We start from the raw sequence: 19,677 nt of genomic DNA on the forward strand, positions 1-19,677 counted from the left end.
TGTCTGGCACATAAAGCTAGAAGACGAGCCCACGGGGTTTTACATGATTAGTGCCTCATAATATTGATTTATTGTGATAGAAGCAAATTAGCCTTTTGTGATTGACACTTCCCATAACAAAATGTGGTTCGGCTGCTATTACTGTTTTAATGACACTAATAAATGTGAGACTTTCATTAGATGACAGGAGCTTAGGCCTGCTGTATTTTACATTTTCTTGTTTGTTTTTTAGACAACTTTAGTGTCGACTTCAGTCAACAAGCTCAACAATTCACAAGTTATATCTGTGTATTTTTTATTTTCTTTGTATTTTTGCCTTGAGAAGCTGCTTTAAAGGCACTATATAAAATAAAGTTTATTATTATTATTATTAAGTTATTGCAAAAACCGCCCATAGATGCCTTGGTTTCATCGACTAAAGCGATACCAGACCAGAGCATAAGCACGGCAAGGTTACGCAACACTCGTTCCCTCATCTCAGGGAACCGAGGTCACGTTTGTAACCAAGACGTTCCCTTTCGAGAGTACTCTCGTGCTGTGTAAGCCTTAGCTTACGCTACGGGAACCCCGTGTAAAACGCCGTGCATGCTCACAACTCTCTCAGTCACGGTCCCACGGCAAGTGCCCCGGGCGTAACGGTGGGCCTCATGGAAGCATGTGAGGGGGGAACGGAGTCGAACCCTTATTGTACCTCATATAATGAATGAATGCTTAGCACATTTGTTTGGTCATCAGCATTTTGAACGATCGCCTCATAAGCGCTTTGTTCAAATGTCTGAGGTCTAGGATGGGTCGGAGACCACCGTCCTTCTTTGGAACGAGAAAATAGCGACTCGCTCTGTGTTAGAGGAACGGTTTCTATATCCCCTTTTCTCAGCAGCTTCGCTATCTCGGCACGAGTAGTAGTTGCTACTTCGCTTTTCACCGTAGTTTCGACCATGGCTCGAAAGCGTGGGGGTCTGCGAGCGAACTGCAGTGAGTAGCCTCGCTTTATTATGTTTATCACCCATTCTGACACACCCGGGTGTTTTCCATGCTTTTGCACGTATGGCTAGGGGTAGAATGGTGTCTAGGCTCGGATCGCTGTGTATAGGGATCCCGTGACCGGATTGACTTGTGCTTGTGATACTGTACCTAGAGCGCTTATATGTGGAGGCGCGGGCGTAACTCATATAACTCAATATATGAGTTACGGGCGCCTGGTTTACAGATGATACACTCGCCGCGAGAGCGGGGAAGTGTTTTATTAATGGGAGCCCTAAGTGTGTGTGTGACACTGAACAGGCAGTGTTTATGAGTAGGGGTGAGCACTGAATAGTGGGCACATTTCCTACATTTAAAACACAGTCGGCATGAGCTGGATAAAAGACATTTTGCTCTTTTTGAGATTTATTTGGGCCCCCGTGAAAACGGCGTTTGTGTGCAGGCGTGTGTGTTGTGTAACAGGCTTGTGTACTGCAATATAAACATCTCCAGTCGCCTCTGAAGCGGGAACTGTGAGAAGTGTGCGCGAGCTCTTCGACGGTGGTCTGGCCGAAACGAGACTTACGAGACTTAACTGGCCGACGCTTCCCCCTTGTGGTCAGGAGGGTTTCGGAAGCTCAGGGTTTAGCACAATCCTGGGCCTTGGTCCCCGTGGGGCGGCTCGCTTCAGCAGGCGGATGGCGCTGGAAAGCTGGCGGCAGAGGCGGCGGCGGTTTTGAAGTCTGGGCTGGCGGCTGCTTCTTAGAGCGTCCTGACACAGAACTCGAGCGCCTGGGCAGAAAGTGACGCAAGGCCTGTGACGTCTTCTGAGCTTCGGTGAAGCGCTCCGCGAAGCCCTTGACAGACGGGCCGAACAGACCGGATGGCGAGATCGGAAAGTCCACGACGGTCAGGACCGCCATGTTTCTGCCGATAGCCTGAGCGGTGGATTTCGTCGCTCGCAGGGCTAAATCAGTTGCGCTGCGCAGATCTCTGAGAGCCTCTGGGTCCGGACCAACCTCGTGTATAGTACGGAGAAGGTTGGTCTGAAACACTTGAAGCACCGCCATCGTGTGGAGTGCTGACACAGCTTGACCGGCGGCGGCGCAGGCGCGACCGGTGAGAGCTATCCGACAGGCTTTTGAGGGGTGAGCGGCCTTAGACTGCCATCCAGTGGAGGGCGGACAAAGGTGCGTGGACACAGCCTCTTCGATAGGGAGAAGATCCTGGTAGCCTTAGCGAGGAAACTGAGATATTCAGCCTGGTGGAAAACGGCGCCTTCCATGATTTAGTTAGCTCGTTATAGAGTTCCGGAAGAAACGGGGCGGGTCTCGGCTGAGGGGCCTGGCGGCGCCCCTGCAGAAACCACTCGTCGAGCCTGTTGCGTGCTGGTTCGTCGGGTGGAGACCACTCGAGGCCGAGGTCTTCCAGGGCCTTCTTCAGCAGGCGGATGAGCTCCGCGTCCACTGGCTCTCACCCCGCTGGTACTCGCCTGGGTCGAGGGGAAGGGGTCCGGAATGGAGCCCGACCATTCCTCGCTTCCCGAGGCGGCGAGAGAACAGCTGTCCTCGTTAGCGTCGTCACCGTCCGGTCCACCGAACGGTGCTGTAGCCTCCGGTGCTCTCTGAGAGAGGCACTTTTTACGGAGCGGCCCATGAGAGAGAGGCGGAAGTGGTGTGTACTCGCCGAAAACAGCTAATCGAGCCCGCAGGGTCGATAAAGCCATCTCATCGCACTCCGGGTAGCCGCCTCTAGAGAGTGCCGTGGTCCGTTCCCAGGCAGGAAACACAGAGAATGTGGCGGTCTCCAGCCGTGAGCACGAGCCGCAGGTGTGGCGTGGCATTCGGAACAACGCCCGCTAATTTGCTCTTTTAGAAACGTGTGTGTCGCCGCTGCGTTCACACACGTTTCTAAAAGAGCAAATTAGCAGGCGTTGTTCAAAATTGGAAATTGGAAGCTTTTAAAGGACATATGCGGGCCGGATGGCGCAGCGGGAGACGGCGGCTGAAGGCGGCGAAGGGAGAGTGTCCGAAGCCGGCTTCCTCAGTCCTGCAGTGCAGTAGCTCGTCCCGCTGAAGTGCTGTTCGACGGCGCGAGGCTTCTTCCAGAGTCAGCAAAGAGCATCATTCGTGTGGTTTTATAGACATAAGCCACGCCCATTTTGGCGGCCTGTGGGCGTGACTTATTCGCGTCCTCATTGGTTCGTATGTCACAGCTGCCGCTCCATAGGTTGCAGCCGTTGCCGCAGAGCAGCCAATAAGCGCGCAGCCTGTCTCGCTTAGGTCTGCTGACTACAGCAAGTGCGTTTTAAATTAAAGAAAATTAAAGGATAATTTTGGCTTCAATCTTCTCGAGAAAAGGGGTTTTCCCGTAGCGTAAGCTAAGGCTAACGCAACACCAGAGTACTCTCGAAAGGGAACTCCCATATTTTAGTATCAGGTTAAAGTTCAAATATCATAAAAAAAAAGAATAAGAAACAAACCAGCTTATATAATATAGTGTCATCCCTTGAATATTTTCTGAAGATTAAGCACCTTTTTTCAGATTTCAGAATAAATAATAAATACACAATATAATAAATAATAATCTGTTAAATGAGTAAATTACCCTATTGCCCTGTTAGCTTTTATATATTTATTTGTATTATTGTTGTTATAAATCCTTGTGAAATATATATTTTTTGGTTCTGGTATTTTATATTTAGAATTTGACTCTGAACTCATAGATTAAAAAAAATTCCATAAAGAAAATTTAGGGGTTCCATCACTTTATGGATCTTTAAATAGTTGTATGAATTGAACAGCACGTAAATATGCGTTCTCAGTAGAAAATACTTGAAATAACTAAATATGATATATAAGTTAACTAATCAAATAAATATGAAAGAATGATTAAATAATTAAGACATTTCTCCTCATATAGATCATTTTGTCATGAAGCGTTCTTTACATCGAGTCGAGAAGTTCTATAAGGAAGCTTGCGGTTTTATCTAGTTAGGGTTCTGTGAGCATAAGTGGATCATAGGTGGAGAGTGTTCTCCGATCAGCGTTTGGGAAACCGTTCTCCTCACAGGAGCCGATGTGATTGGCTGATGAGCAGACTCGCTCAGTGTATCCGGATCCCAGTTCTCCGATCTGCGTTTGGGAAACCGTTCTCCTCACAGGAGCCGATGTGATTGGCTGATGAGCAGACTCGCTCAGTGTATCCGGATCCCAGTTCTCCGATCTGTGTTTGGGAAACTGTCTCTGTGTGTTCTCCTCACAGGAGCCGATGTGATTGGCTGAAGAGCAGAAGACTCTCAGACTCTCAGACTGTGTCCGGATCCCAGTTCTCGATCGCTTCCACACGGGACGGCCAGGACTATGAGTGTCGTGAAGGCTGGGCGGTGGACATGTGAAGGTTGAGCCGAGCTGATGGAGTTTGTGCTGCGCTCTTCTCTCACGGCGCTTCTCTACACGACTCAGGTGAGCTCTGGAGACACACGAACACACACTTCTCCGAGTCTCTGAACCACAGCTTCACAAACACACCGGTGACAAGCTGTGCATGAAACATGACGGCTTCATTATTAACTTATTGCAAGAATCTTTCTTCAATTTATGGGAAATTTATCATTTCATTTAGACTGAATTTGCAACCTGGGTTTTTTTCAAACAATGTGTTATATGTCATTTCTGTAACACTTTACAATAAAGTTCATTAGTTCATTTATTAACTAACAATACATGTGTTACATTATTTATTAATATTAGTTAATGTTAGTTAATAATAATCCAGCTGTTCATTGTGTGTTCATGTTAGTTCACAGTGCAGTAACTAATGTTCACTAATACAACCTTTGGTTTTAATAATGTATTAGTAAATGTTGAAATTAATATGAACTAAGATTAATAAATTCTGTAGAAGAATTGTTCATTATTAGTTCATGTTAACTAATGAACCTTACTGTAAAGTGTTTTCTAATGTAATATGTCATTATTTCTGTGTAATTAATTGTGAAATTTACCAGCGATTTCTGAGTGAAAGTTAATTATACACCAGATTTATTTCAGTGTAGTAGTTAGATGCTTAAAAAAGTAGCTTGAAGTCAATGAAATAAAAGTATTTAATAGATAAAATAATGGTATTAGTAATTTTTATATAGGAAAAACTTTACATTTTACTATAAAGTACTATATTTCTGTTTTTATATTTATACATGTTGAATATAAATGAAACGTTTAATTCAGCATGTTATAATGTTGCAATAATGTCTAGTAAAAATGTTTTTTTCTAGTAAAAATTTACTTTTTAACTGTTAAAAAGTAACTTGAAGATCACATAATACACACATTAGTAATATTAGATATAATAGTAGAGCCTATATTACAATAGTAGTTCATAAAAAGTAGAACTTCATTAAAAATAAGCCAGACCAATAAAATAATATGTTAATAATAATAAAAAAAGAAGAATTCCGTGACTCTATAATTGTAGTTAATGTTCATTTTAACATGAATAGTTGTTTTTATTAACTAACATTGTCAAAGATGAATTAACAAATGCATTGCTCATTGTTAATAGCAGTTCATGCGTTAACTGAAGAGCTTATTGTAAAGTGTGTGTATGACTAACAGATATCAGACACATGTTGTTGTTTAACTCCTCGTATATAATCCCACATACTCTGAGAGTTTACCAGACACACATGAATCTCTCGAGATTACGACGTCGGCAACATCGCAGTGAAATATGCAGAGTTTGATTTGTGTAGAAGCGACGGTCAGATAAAGAGTGAACGCTGGACAGATCTCCACTAACTCTCAGAAACAATCACATATCACTCTTTACACGTTTATCTGCTACCAATGAGTTTTGAAACGTGCGACCGATCTCTAATCTGTGTGAAGTGTCGAGTTGAATAGAGTGCTGTTGGTAAAACTGAGCTTTTATTTCAAAGACGTTTAGCAAACACTGATTGAAGTGTGCATGTTAGAAACTTTCACAACTGTGTCACATGTCGTCATATACGCTGTCCAGTTCTGTGCGAGGAATTACAATCATAACTCTGCCCGTCTGCTCATGATATTTATAGGACTTTTTAACATCGAGGTGAAAGTTCTGAGTAAATGTTGAATATCAGAGAGCATCGCACATCATATTATAACCCAGAAGTCAAATGTTGATTTGAAAAAAATAATAATAATTGGTGTTGGTGTTCATATATGTGACCCTGGACCACAAAACCAGTCATTTTTTCACATTGAGATGTATATATAATCTGAAAGCTGGATAAATAATCTCTCCATTGATGTGTGGTTTGTTAGGATAGGACAATATTTGGTCGAGACACAACTATTGAAAATCTGGAATCTGAGGAGCAAAACAATGTAAACATTGAGAAAATCTCCTTTAAAGTTGTGCATTTATGTTCACGATTGTGCTGCATTCACTCACAAAAATACATGTTTTATATATTTACGGTAGGACATTTACTAAATATCTTCATGGAACATGATCTTAATATCCTCATGATTTTTGGCATTAATTAAAAATCATAATTTTGACCCATACAGTGTATAGTTGCTATTGCCACAGATATACCCGTGCGGCTCCAGACTGGGTTTGTGATCCAGGGCCACAGATATATTTTAATAATATAATATAATATATAATACTGGGTTACTCTTTATTTCAACGCTCTACTTTAGATATTCTACTGACTGTAAGTTACTTTGCAATGTCAACTAACTATAAAATGAACAGAATGTTGGGTTAGGTTCGCGTGTGTAGAATAAACTGACATGTAGTTGCAAAGTTAGTCAGTAAGATGTCCAAATAAACTGTATTTGAGAAGATAATCCACTACAGCTCGAGCTGCAAAATGACTTATAGTCTGAAGTTGACTCAATAGTTCAGTGATAATCTAGTGTAGTGTATTTACAGATTGCAATACTGTCACTTTACCCAACATAGAAATGAATATTATAGCATGAATCTACAATATAAGTTAATATAGTAAAATCACTTGCTGTGTTTTATTGCTTCTAGTCCGTTATGTAAGTTGCACTTAAACACGAGTAGAGAAACATCATGTGTATTAAACACAGTTTCTGAACACGTTTCTCACTCTAAACTGATACTCAGGAGTTGGCACTGTACATTGGGAAGAATGTAAATATTGATCTGTTCATTGAAGATGTTTAATATCACCTCCAGTCACGGCCTCACTCCGCTCTTTGGAAACATTAATTGTCCTGATAAAAACTCTTTCTAAAGACGTAATGTTGCTGACTAGAAGCTTAGTACAGTTAGAGCAACATTAACCCTTTCCTGGAGAGCGTTTATAATGAATACTGCCATCTTGTGTTTGAATGTGTGCCGTCAGCTCATTATGGCAGGAACACACACTCAATACACACATTACCAGCGAGCAAACTCATGATTTATCCTGTCCTGTGAAGGTCATGGGCTCCATGTTGGATGATCTGATCTACAAGCGTGGAGAATATCAGGAGAACTGCACACGATTCCTGAAAGCCACTTTGCCGACTGGAACTGGTGAGTGACGCCGCTGGAAAGACATGTCTTATTGTAATATATGTTTGCGATGGAAGTCATTGTACGTACATCTCTCCATAGGAATTTTCTGCAATGGAACATTTGACGTGTTTGCCTGTTGGCCACATTCATCTCCCGGGATCGTGTCCGTTCCCTGTCCTCCTTATTTACCGTGGATCACAGAAGGTCTCCTGGTTTATTCTAACTTTACTCTTTTTTCAGTTACTGTACATTAAGAAAGTTAAAGGGTTAAATAATTTCACAGCCTAATGTTATTTAATAATAACATTTTATATATATATATATATTTTTTTTTTTTTTTGCAGAGATTAATCTCATCCAAAATAACACACACACACACTGTAAAAAAATATTTTCATGATTTGTTATCACAACTTTTTATCTTTTCTCAAATTAACTTCGATAACTAATGTGTGAATATAACACTATTTTGAGTTTCTGTTTATTAAACCATTCTTCTTCATTGTATTAACTCAAATTTTTAATTACAAGGAACTCAGACTTTTCGAGGTAACTTGATTTTTTCAGTTAAACCAAATTTTTTTTTAGAGTGTTCATATTTAAGAAAAATTTGTTATTTATATACATACAATATTTATATAAATTCTATATAAATATATATACAGTATATATATATATATATTTATGCATCTGTGTGTATTTATATATACCAAATAATTATACACAGTACACACACATGTATTATGTAAACACAAACTTTTATTCTGGATGTGATTAATTGTTGCACAGCCCCTATATATATATATATACAGCAAAACAAATATTATACTGTTGGTCAAAATATTGGAATAAGTAAGTTTTTTATGTTTTTGAAAGAAATTGTATATAATCACAGAAAACAGCCATTTAAAAATAATAAAATTTCACTGTTTTTAATATATTTTTTAACAATTAAATGCAGCCTTGTTGAGCAGAAGAGCCTTCTTTCAAAAACATTAACAAATTATTCCACAATTCTGACGGTAGTGTATGAATAATTTTCTAATTAAAAAAACACTAAAAACGTAATAAATGTACGGCGGGCGTTTGCAGGTGCGGCTGGAAGTGTGTATAAGGAATGCACGGTCGACGGCGCCTGGAAAACCGAGGAGAACTCCAGCAGCGTCTGGAGGAATCAGTCCGAGTGTGAAAACCAATATTTTTTCAAGTCTGAGGTGAATATTGCTGCCATACATTAAAGTATGGTCTCCATCATGGCCTAATTTTCCTAATCCTGCACACACAGGAAGAAGAGGTGTTTCGGCAGTCTGTGCTGAGAGTCTTGTCCATTGTAGGATACTCGCTGTCTTTCTCTTCTCTCTGCTTGGCTGTTCTGATCATGAGTCTTCTGAGGTGAGTGAGGTTCTGCAGGGCTCAGTGTTGGGTCCCTTTTTGTTTCATATAGTGAGAATGTAACTTTAAAGTGCCCCTCTGATGCTATTTTTAATGTTCCTAATGCTGTTTTAGAGTCTCCTCTAACAGGTCCACATGCATTCAAGCTCAAAAACACTGATTTCCTCATAATCTCCACTGCAGCGTCAGCTCTTTTCTCTCAGTCTCTGAAACGCTTCCATTGGAGATTCAGTCTCTCTAAACCCCGCCTCTCTGAGAGCTGCTCTGCTCTGATTGGTCAGAAAGCAATTCAGTCTCTCTAAGCTCCGCCTCTCTGAGAGCTGCTCTGATTGGTCAGAAACCAATTCAGTCTCTCTAAACCCCGCCTCTCTGAGAGCTGCTCTGCTGTGATTTGTCAGAAACCAATTCAGTCTCTCTAAACCCCGCCTCTCTGAGAGCTGCTCTGATTGGTCAGAAACCAATTCAGTCTCTCTTAACCCCGCCTCTCTGAGAGCTGCTCTGCTGCGATTGGTCAGAAACCAATTCAGTCTCTCTAAACCCCGCCTCTCTGAGAGCTGCTCTGCTGTGATTGGTCAGAAACCAATTCAGTCTCTGTAAACCCCGCCTCTCTGAGAGCTGCTCTGCTGTGATTGGTCAGAAAGCAATTCAGTCTCTGTAAACCCCGCCTCTCTGAGAGCTGCTCTGCTGTGATTGGTCAGAAAGCAATTCAGTCTCTCTAAGCTCCGCCTCTCTGAGAGCTGCTCTGATTGGTCAGAAACCAATTCAGTCTCTCTAAACCCCGCCTCTCTGAGAGCTGCTCTGCTGTGATTTGTCAGAAACCAATTCAGTCTCTCCAAACCCCGCCTCTCTGAGAGCTGCTCTGCTGTGATTGGTCAGAAACCAATTCAGTCTCTCTAAACCCCGCCTCTCTGAGAGCTGCTCTGATTGGTCAGAAACCAATTCAGTCTCTCTAAACCCCGCCTCTCTGAGAGCTGCTCTGCTGTGATTTGTCAGAAACCAATTCAGTCTCTCTAAACCCCGCCTCTCTGAGAGCTGCTCTGATTGGTCAGAAACCAATTCAGTCTCTCTTAACCCCGCCTCTCTGAGAGCTGCTCTGCTGCGATTGGTCAGAAACCAATTCAGTTTCTCTAAACCCCGCCTCTCTGAGAGCTGCTCTGCTGTGATTGGTCAGAAACTAATTCAGTCTCTGTAAACCCCGCCTCTCTGAGAGCTGCTCTGCTGTGATTGGTCAGAAACCAATTCAGTCTCTCTAAACCCCGCCTCTCTGAGAGCTGCTCTGCTGTGATTTGTCAGAAACCAATTCAGTCTCTCTAAACCCCGCCTCTCTGAGAGCTGCTCTGCTGTGATTTGTCAGAAACCAATTCAGTCTCTGTAAACCCTGCCTCTCTGAGAGCTGCTCTGCTGTGATTGGTCAGAAACCAATTCAGTCTCTCTAAACCCCGCCTCTCTGAGAGCTGCTCTGCTGTGATTGGTCAGAAACCAATTCAGTCTATCTAAACCCCGCCTCTCTGAGAGCTGCTCTGCTGTGATTGGTCAGAAACCAATTCAGTCTCTGTAAACCCCGCCTCTCTGAGAGCTGCTCTGCTGTGATTGGTCAGAAACCAATTCAGTCTCTCTAAACCCCGCCTCTCTGAGAGCTGCTCTGCTGTGATTGGTCAGAAACCAATTCAGTCTCTCTAAACCCCGCCTCTCTGAGAGCTGCTCTGCTCTGATTGGTCAGAAACGAAACGCTCATTATCATATCTGAATCTCAGCTCTTGATCACAGTGATACGAACAGTAAAGATGGCGTGAGTTTTACCGTCTCGATCTCAGAGAACAGCGTCTTCTCCACATGAACAACACGAACCGAACTCTTCCAGTCTCAGATACACTACAGTGTTTGAGGGCGGAGCTAAGAGACGCTGCTCAGCCAATCAACACCAGAGACGGGCATTATGCAAATTTGTTACAAAGCTAGGTGAGACTGAATTACTGACGACTCGTTTCAGTTCAGAATCTCTTCTTTCTTTCAGGAGACACAAACTCCATTTATCAGATCTTTGATTTTGAAACATTGCAGGGCTTTTAACATTCACAAACCGCTTTATTACACATATACACTAAAAAAAGCATAATATGGGCACTTTAAGATAGTTTGCAAACTTGTTTCCGTCTAATAACACTTTAACCACAATCTCACGGGTAAAAGAAGCTTTCATGGTCATGCAAATGATGACAAACCGTTGTCTAGTTGGGAATACAGGCATTCTCTGATGTTTGTTCCCTGTTTACATTTATCCAATGTTCTGTCGTGTGCTCGCATGATTAGATTTATCTTTATGAATGCGTTTCCAAGCTTTGTTTTCATTGATCAAACTGATAGATTTCTGTCCTGTCCGGTCATGTGTCCAGCGCCGGCTCCTGATATCTGATACTAATGTTATTTGTCCCTCACCAAGCAATAAAGTATTTTTACCTGTTGTTTTCAGGAAGCTTCACTGTACGAGGAACTACATCCACATGAATCTCTTTGTATCGTTCATATTTCGAGCGACAGCGGTAATTACCAAAGAGGTTATATTGCAGGTCACGTACACCAACCTGCCACGGGACGAGCTGGGCTGGAACGGCTACACCAAATCTGCGGTACAGAAGCCTTCACTTGTGTTCGTCTTCACTTCTGTGGATCATGTCTTCTGCTCTGCTTTACTCAGTGTGTGTGTCTCGTTTACAGTCCAAATAACATTTCTTAAATCAAGATGCATTTACTAAAGTAGAAAATTACATAAGATATTAAGTCTTGTTTTCTGGGGAAATAAATTAAAATTAAGTGAGTTTTTGCTTAAAGCCTTTATATTGGCGCCGGCGGGCCCACGGCCATTACATATTTAACACAGTAATATCCTATACTAAACCTAAACCAATCTTGACAAACTATATATCATTTGAAAGCGTACAATCTCTAGTTTACATATTTGGTGACTGATTTTTAAAATACATTACAGAGCCGTAATTTATCAATTTGCAGCAAGAATATGTTCATACTCCTGAGGCGTGTTCAGACCTTTATTTTGAAATAGTGATGAACATGAAAAATCATGAAAGAATGGTAGAAACCTCAGTTTCTTTCCAAGAGTTTAAAAGATAGCATCTGTTCAATTATTTTAGAAAAAAGGTCTGCAAATGTTTTAAATATAAAGAAAACAATAATAGATTCAGCATTAGTGATGTGGCAGCGAGCTATAATGCACATACGGGATCTTTTGTGTTTCTTAGAGGTTGAATTCATTTCAAAATCTGCCAAACTTCCAACACTACTTCTGAATAGGATGTCTACTTCATAAATTGTATGAAAATTGTAAAAATAATAGTTCAGATCACTCAAACCAAGGCGAAGGCGCCCTTATATGGGCAGTAATGTCCACTAGTGGAGAAGTGTGGTACTGCGCCCAAAATAAATCTATATTATAGATATTAACCTAAAATTTGAAACACAACTTGTTCAGATTTTTGGCTTTGATTTTTTTGCAGTTTTAGAGTCCACCAGGTTTTGAAAAAATATATTTTATATAAAATATTAATAATTACATTTTTAACATTGTACATTTTCATAAACTCAAACTTCTATAACTTTTTTTCTTTTTAACTTTCTTAATTTATTTCACTTCTACATAAATCTGCCAAATGACTTCTTTAAAACAAGACCAATCTGACATCTATATTCCAAAGCATTCTTGAATTACAACCATTTAAGTTCGGAATGTGCATTTTCATGTCTATTAAAAAAAAAGGGGGTGCTTGATAAGGGGATAAACAAGCAAAATGATCTGCCAATGGGGTCAAAATAGTAATAATCTTGTTTCTGTTGGAATTAAGATTATTTTTCTGACCCCATTGGCAGATCATTTTGCTTTTTTAAGCATCAACTCACTTAATTTTGATTAATTCCCCCGAAAACAGGATTTAATATCTTATGTCATTTTCCTCATCTAGTAAACGCATCTTGATTTAAGATATTTTTAGATATTTGGACTGGAAACAAGAAGAAATACTCAGTAAGAACAGCATTTTTACTGTATGCTATTCTGTATTGTATTGTGTAGATGCAGCAAAGATGCAGTAATATAAATGTCAACCCTCCAGATTTCTTTCCTCTGCAAGGCCTCGAAGGTGTCGCTGGAATATTTTGTGGGATGTAATTACTTCTGGCTTCTAGTGGAGGCGATATTCCTGCACACGCTCCTGTTCACCGCGGTGCTGACCCGCAAGAGACTCCTGAAGAAGTACATGATCATCGGATGGGGTGCGACTCTATGTCCTGCTTACACATGTAAAAATGACTTTACTTGAAGCACTTATGTGCGATGCATTATAAAGCTATTCATAATGTTAAGTTGTAATGCATATCTTTTCATAAATATATGTGCATTACAAGGCATAATGAGAAATACTTTTATAATGCATCATACACAACGGCTTTAAGTAAAGTGTTACCATGACTTTATTCACTTATTTGCTCAGGAACTCCATTATTGTTCGTGATTCCCTGGACCGTAACCAAAACTTTGTATGAAAATAAAAGGTACGTCATACTTGCCACTTTGCATGTAGAAAGCTTTGCATGTAATACAGAGAATAAGAAATGAATACAGAAGGTAATATATAGTAGAATTAAAACACGATACACTGAAAGAAAAAACTGTGTAAGATTTACTTTGAAGCAGAAATTGCTACATTTCACAAATAATTACAAAATCTGCCGTTTTAAACTGTGCAATTAATGTATTTGATAAAAGACTGCATTTTACCCCAATTATGTTCATTTGCAACCTGAAAATGTCTTATTTTACAGTGTGTGTATTAAGCTAAACATAAGGGCTCATATTATTATTATTATAATGACTTTAAATGTCTTCACCACAATTCAAATAAAAAGTTGAATTAGTTAACATTGCTTCATGTTAATTATTGTATTAGTACATGTTAAAATCAACTAGACTAATAGTATTTGTTAGCATTAGTTAATACACTGTGAGCTAACATGAACATTGAACAACTATATTTTTACTAACATTATCAAAGAATAATAAATGCTTTAAAAACAGTTCATGTTATCAAACTAATGCATGTTAACAAAGTGTTGCCTTACCTTATTATGCATATATATTATAATTATAAAATTTCTATTTCTTTTGATTATTTTAATTCCTTCTATGTAAAGCACTTTTAATGACGTTGTGTATGAAATTGCCTTTTAATGGTTATAAGGCTATATATGCATAATATAATGCATTGCATGTGTTTTTTCTAAAGCTGTTGGTTGAATAATATCCGCTGGATCTGGTGGATAATCAGAGGCCCGATAACACTCTCCGTGATCGTGAGTATGATGGGTTTCATTAGGAATGTCTCGTTTCCCATCATGCAACTGTCTAGTGCCGCCTGTGGTTGGCTTACATCTGCTCTTCTGTCACGGGGACTCAGATCTCACTCATGCTGGTCACGAGCCGGGAAACACGACGGTCACAGTCAGACTGAGTTTAACTTCTGGCCTTTACTTTCAGAGCGAACACTGTGAACATGTGCATCGGTGTAATCGAAGCAGAACCTCATTAACTCTCAGTCCTTCAGATCAGTCCAAAGCTATTTTTACTATATATCAAGGACATTTGTAACGTGTCTACCCAATTAAATTGTGTTTTATTTGCAGATGATACAACTTTATTTTGTTCCAATCAAACTTTGGGACAGCTTCCGGACACAGTGGAAGCAGAAATGAAAACATTAAAAAAATGGTTTGATGTTAATAAACTGTCATTAAATATAAATAAAACTACATTTTATTTAGTAATAAACAAATAAATACAAACATCCAGATTAGAATTGATAAGTTTGAGCTAGAAAGGGTAAATTAAATTAAACTTTTAGGTGTCATCATTGACCACAAGATCAGTTGGAAATCCCACATAACCTATAAAGTCAAACATGTCTAAAACTCTGGCTATTCTGTCTAAAACAAAACACTTTCTTGATTCAAAGGCCCTAAACATACTGTACCAGTCTCTAATAGTGCCATACAGGACTTATTGCGTAGAGATCTGGGGAAATACATACAACACAATAATAAAACCAATTGTTATTCTGCAAAAACGTGCAATACGAATTATAAATAAAACAGATTATTATCAGCCAACAAACAAGTTAGTTATGAATTCCAACCTATTAAAATTGAATGACTTAGTGGAATTTGCCAAAATAATGTTTAAATAATAAATAATACATTTCCAGACTGTGTCCAGAACCTGTTTCAGATGAAATCTACTCCTTATGATCTCAGAGGAACACTTATGTTCAGTAAACCAATCAGAAGCAATGACAGAGATGTCTGTCTGTTCAAGGGTTAAACTGTGGAGTCTCGATGATGAACTAAAAACATGTAAATCCATTAGTAGTTTTAAGAAATTATATAAAAAAAAAAAATTTACATTATACAAAGCAGAATGAATTTAGCTTCTTTTTCTTTAGTCATTGAACGCAAGATGATTTTGGGATGTGTTGTGTGCTAAATAAATGATATGTAAAAAGGATCGGCGCAATAAGCATAAGCTTCAGCCGACACCTTTTCGGTCGATCAAAATATTTTTTCTTTTAAATATTGTTTTCATTGTAATTTAAATTTTGTTTTTATGTTTGCTTGTAAATTGTTTTTCTTTCTTTTTTTGTTTTTCTTTTGAAGTTGACCGAAATAAACTTTTAACTTTTAATGCTAAAGGCAAACGCTGATTTAATCATGTTGAACTTCTTTGACACTTTGTCTCATTTAGTAAAACGCGTGGGAATAATCCCGCACTTGCTTGTCTTTCAGGTCATTTTTTGCATTTTCCTCAAAATCATCAGACTTCTGCTGTCCAAGTTGAAGGCCGACCAGGTGAAGTTCACGGATTACCGCTACAGGTCAGTGACCGCTGCCGTGTGTGTGTGTCAAAACTAGTGATGCGCGATATATCGGCCACCATATCGGTATCAGCCGATATATGATCATTTAAAGGTGCAATGTGTAATATTTCTGAGGATATATTGACAGAAATGCAATATAAGATCCATAACTATGTTTTCAGTGGTGTATAAAGACCTTACTTAATGAACCGTTATGTTTTTATTACCTTAGAATGAGTCATTTATATCTACATAAGCGCAGGCACCCCCTTAAATGAAGGTCGACATGTGACGTCATGTTTCTACCGTAGCCGACCGCGAACACACAGCGCTACAGAGTTTGCTATGTGAGGAGAAATGCGCTGGTTACGCCGGCCACCGTAGCTTCTCATCGAGTTTGAAAAGGGAGGGATAGGCCGTAAGTGGCTTTCTGTTTGCAATTCGCAAATCTCACCACTAGATGCCGCCGAAAATCACACACTGCACCTTTAATGTTATCATTATCGGCCCATTTTTTATAAGAAAAATAGTCTGATATATTAAGCCGATAAATAATGTATTATTCCTTCAGCTGAGACTCTTCAGATGCGCACTGTTCAACATTATACTTTTGAATTGCTTGAAATATGATTGAATCACTTCAAAAAAGGAAAATATGGCGCAGCGCAAGTCTGTCATATCGGTTTTATAACATTATAATGAGAATATTATTATAATTGTGTGATTTGGACATTATGAGACTTTCGTTTTTGTAATCAGAATCTCAAAAATTGGCTTTCAGATATAACGAATTATTGGTTATCGGCTTTCAGATATAACAAATTATCGGTTATCGGCTTTCAGATATAACGAATTATTGGTTATCGGCTTTCTGATATAACGAATTATTGGTTATCGGCTTTCAGATATAACGAATTATCGGTTATCGGCTTTCTTATATAACAAATTATCGGTTATCGGCTTTCAGATATAATGAATTATCGGTTATCGGCTTTCAGATATAACGAATTATTGGTTATCGGCTTTCAGATATAAAGAATTATCGGTTATCGGCTTTCAGATATAACGAATTATTGGTTATCGGCTTTCAGATATAACGAATTATCGGCTTTCAGATATAACAAAGTATCGGTTATCGGCTTTCAGATATAACGAATTATTGGTTATCGGCTTTCAGATATAAAGAATTATCGGCTTTCAGATATAAATAATTATCGGTTATCGGCTTTCAGATATAACGAATTATTGGTTATCGGCTTTCAGATATAAAGAATTATCGGTTATCGGCTTTCAGATATAACGAATTATCGGTTATCGGCTTTCAGATATAACGAATTATTGGTTATCGGCTTTCAGATATAACGAATTATCGGTTATCGGCTTTCTGATATAACGAATTATCGATTATCGGCTTTCAGATATAACGAATTATCGGTTATCGGCTTTCAGATATAACAAATTATCGGCTTTCAGATATAACGAATTATCGGCTTTCAGATATAAAGAATTATCGATTATCGGCTTTCAGATATAAAGAATTATCGGTTATCGGCTTTCAGATATAAAGAATTATTGGTTATCGGCTTTCAGATATAACGAATTATCGGCTTTCAGATATAACGAATTATCGATTATCGGCTTTCAGATATAAAGAATTATCGGTTATCGGCTTTCAGATATAACGAATTATCGGCTTTCAGATATAAAGAATTATCGATTATCGGCTTTCAGATATAACGAATTATCGGTTATCGGCTTTCAGATATAACAAATTATCGGCTTTCAGATATAACGAATTATCGGCTTTCAGATATAAAGAATTATCGATTATCGGCTTTCAGATATAAAGAATTATCGGTTATCGGCTTTCAGATATAAAGAATTATTGGTTATCGGCTTTCAGATATAACGAATTATCGGCTTTCAGATATAACGAATTATCGATTATCGGCTTTCAGATATAAAGAATTATCGGTTATCGGCTTTCAGATATAACGAATTATCGGCTTTCAGATATAAAGAATTATCGATTATCGGCTTTCAGATATAACGAATTATCGGTTATCGGCTTTCAGATATAACAAATTATCGGCTTTCAGATATAACGAATTATCGGCTTTCAGATATAAAGAATTATCGGTTATCGGCTTTCAGATATAAAGAATTATCGGTTATCGGCTTTCAGATATAAAGAATTATCGGTTATCGGCTTTCAGATATAAAGAATTATTGGTTATCGGCTTTCAGATATAAAGAATTATCGGTTATCGGCTTTCAGATATAAATAATTATCGGTTATCGGCTTTCAGATATAACAAATTATCGGTTATCGGCTTTCAGATATAACGAATTATCGGTTATCGGCTTTCAGATATGACGAATGATCGGTTATCAGTATCAGCAAAACTGTTCATATCGTGCATCCATATTAAAAACTGACACATTTCACACGGTTTGCGCAGTTTAGCCAGAGCAACGCTCGTGTTGATTCCTCTGCTCGGGATCCACGAGATCGTCTTCACCATCATCATTGACGAATCGGTGGAAGGCAGCAACCGATACGCTCGAAACTTCGTGCACCTGACGCTGAGCTCGTTCCAGGTGAGGAGGCTCCAGGTGAGCGAACTCCTTGTTTCTCCCTCCCGACTCGGCGAGACTCTAACCGTGAGCTTTGTTCTCCACCAGGGGCTGCTGGTGGCAGTGCTGTACTGCTTCGCCAACGGAGAGGTACGTTTGGGGACGGCGTTTTCATTAATCACAGTATACATGTAATCGCACTTAAAGCTAGTTGGCTTATCGCGATTATGAAATGGCAAAGACGGTGATTATTAGTTATGAGTGTGTCAGTGATGATCGGCTCTGTAACCGCTGCTCTTCTGAAAGCTCTGAGTTTGAGTCGCTTATAATGTGCATTTGAAAAAGCAACACGCGCCACACATCTTTCCAGACATGAGAAGCATTTATGAACCTTGTGTGTGTGTGTGTGTGTGTGAGAGAGAGTTGAGCTCCTCGTGTGTGTGTGTGTGTGTGTGTGTGTGTGTGTGTGTGTGAGAGAGAGTTGAGCTCATCCTTGTGTGTGAGTGTGTGTGTGTGTGTGTGTGTGTGTGTGTGTGTGAGAGAGAGTTGAGCTCATCCTTGTGTGTGAGTGAGTGTGTGTGTGTGTGTGTGTGTGTGTGTGTGTGAGAGAGAGTTGAGCTCCTCATGTGTGCCTGTCTGTGTGTGTGTGTGTGTGAGAGAGAGTTGAGCTCCTCCTTGTGTGTGTGTGTGTGTGTGTGAGAGAGAGTTGAGCTCCTCATGTGTGCCTGTCTGTGTGTGTGTGTGTGTGAGAGAGAGTTGAGCTCCTCCTTGTGTGTGAGTGTGTGTGTGTGTGTGTGTGTGAGAGAGAGTTGAGCTCATCCTTGTGTGTGAGTGTGTGTGTGTGTGTGTGTGTGTGTGTGTGTGTGTGTGAGAGAGAGTTGAGCTCCTCCTGTGTGCCTGTCTGTGTGTGTGTGTGTGAGAGAGAGTTGAGCTCATCCTTGTGTGAGTGTGTGTGTGTGTGTGTGTGTGTGTGTGTGTGTGTGTGTGTGAGAGAGAGTTGAGCTCCTCCTGTGTGCGTGCGTGAGTGTGTGTGAGTGTGCGTGTGTGCGTGAGTGTTTGTGTGTGCGTGCGTGAGTGTGTGTGCGTGCGTGAGTGTGTGTGCGTGTGTGCGTGAGTGTGCGTGCGTGAGTGTGTGTGAGTGTGCGTGCGTGAGTGTGTGTGCGTGCGTGCGTGAGAGTGTGTGCGTGTGTGTGCGTGAGTGTGTGTGCGTGTGCGTGCGTGAGTGTGTGTGCGTGCGTGAGTGTGTGTGCGTGAGTGTGTGTGCGTGCGTGAGTGTGCGTGCGTGAGTGTGTGTGTGTGTGTGTGC

At 39.9% G+C, this 19,677-nt stretch overlaps 1 protein-coding gene across 4 annotated transcripts in view; it reads left to right on the plus strand.

Moving 5' to 3' along the window:
• The window catches only part of glp2r (glucagon-like peptide 2 receptor), a 29,707-nt gene that overhangs the window by 8,586 nt on the left and 1,444 nt on the right, over positions 1-19,677 (plus strand). The window contains exons 2-13 of one of the 4 annotated variants that reach the window (XM_079596037.1): positions 4,228-4,427; positions 7,407-7,503; positions 7,585-7,689; positions 8,578-8,699; positions 8,771-8,877; positions 11,348-11,504; positions 13,002-13,161; positions 13,380-13,440; positions 14,172-14,238; positions 15,724-15,812; positions 18,257-18,395; positions 18,480-18,521. In XM_079596037.1, the coding sequence (XP_079452163.1) occupies positions 4,377-4,427; positions 7,407-7,503; positions 7,585-7,689; positions 8,578-8,699; positions 8,771-8,877; positions 11,348-11,504; positions 13,002-13,161; positions 13,380-13,440; positions 14,172-14,238; positions 15,724-15,812; positions 18,257-18,395; positions 18,480-18,521 (1,197 nt within the window). In that variant the 5' untranslated portion in view covers positions 4,228-4,376. Of the gene's footprint in view, positions 1-4,227; positions 4,428-7,406; positions 7,504-7,584; positions 7,690-8,577; positions 8,700-8,770; positions 8,878-11,347; positions 11,505-13,001; positions 13,162-13,379; positions 13,441-14,171; positions 14,239-15,723; positions 15,813-18,256; positions 18,411-18,479; positions 18,522-19,677 lie in introns of all 4 variants that reach the window. The other 3 variants (XM_079596039.1, XM_079596036.1, XM_079596038.1) reach the window with 3 other exon arrangements.

Source organism: Phoxinus phoxinus (assembly GCF_949152265.1).
Source record: "Phoxinus phoxinus genome assembly, chromosome: 21".
Taxonomy (NCBI): Eukaryota; Metazoa; Chordata; class Actinopteri; order Cypriniformes; family Leuciscidae; genus Phoxinus; species Phoxinus phoxinus.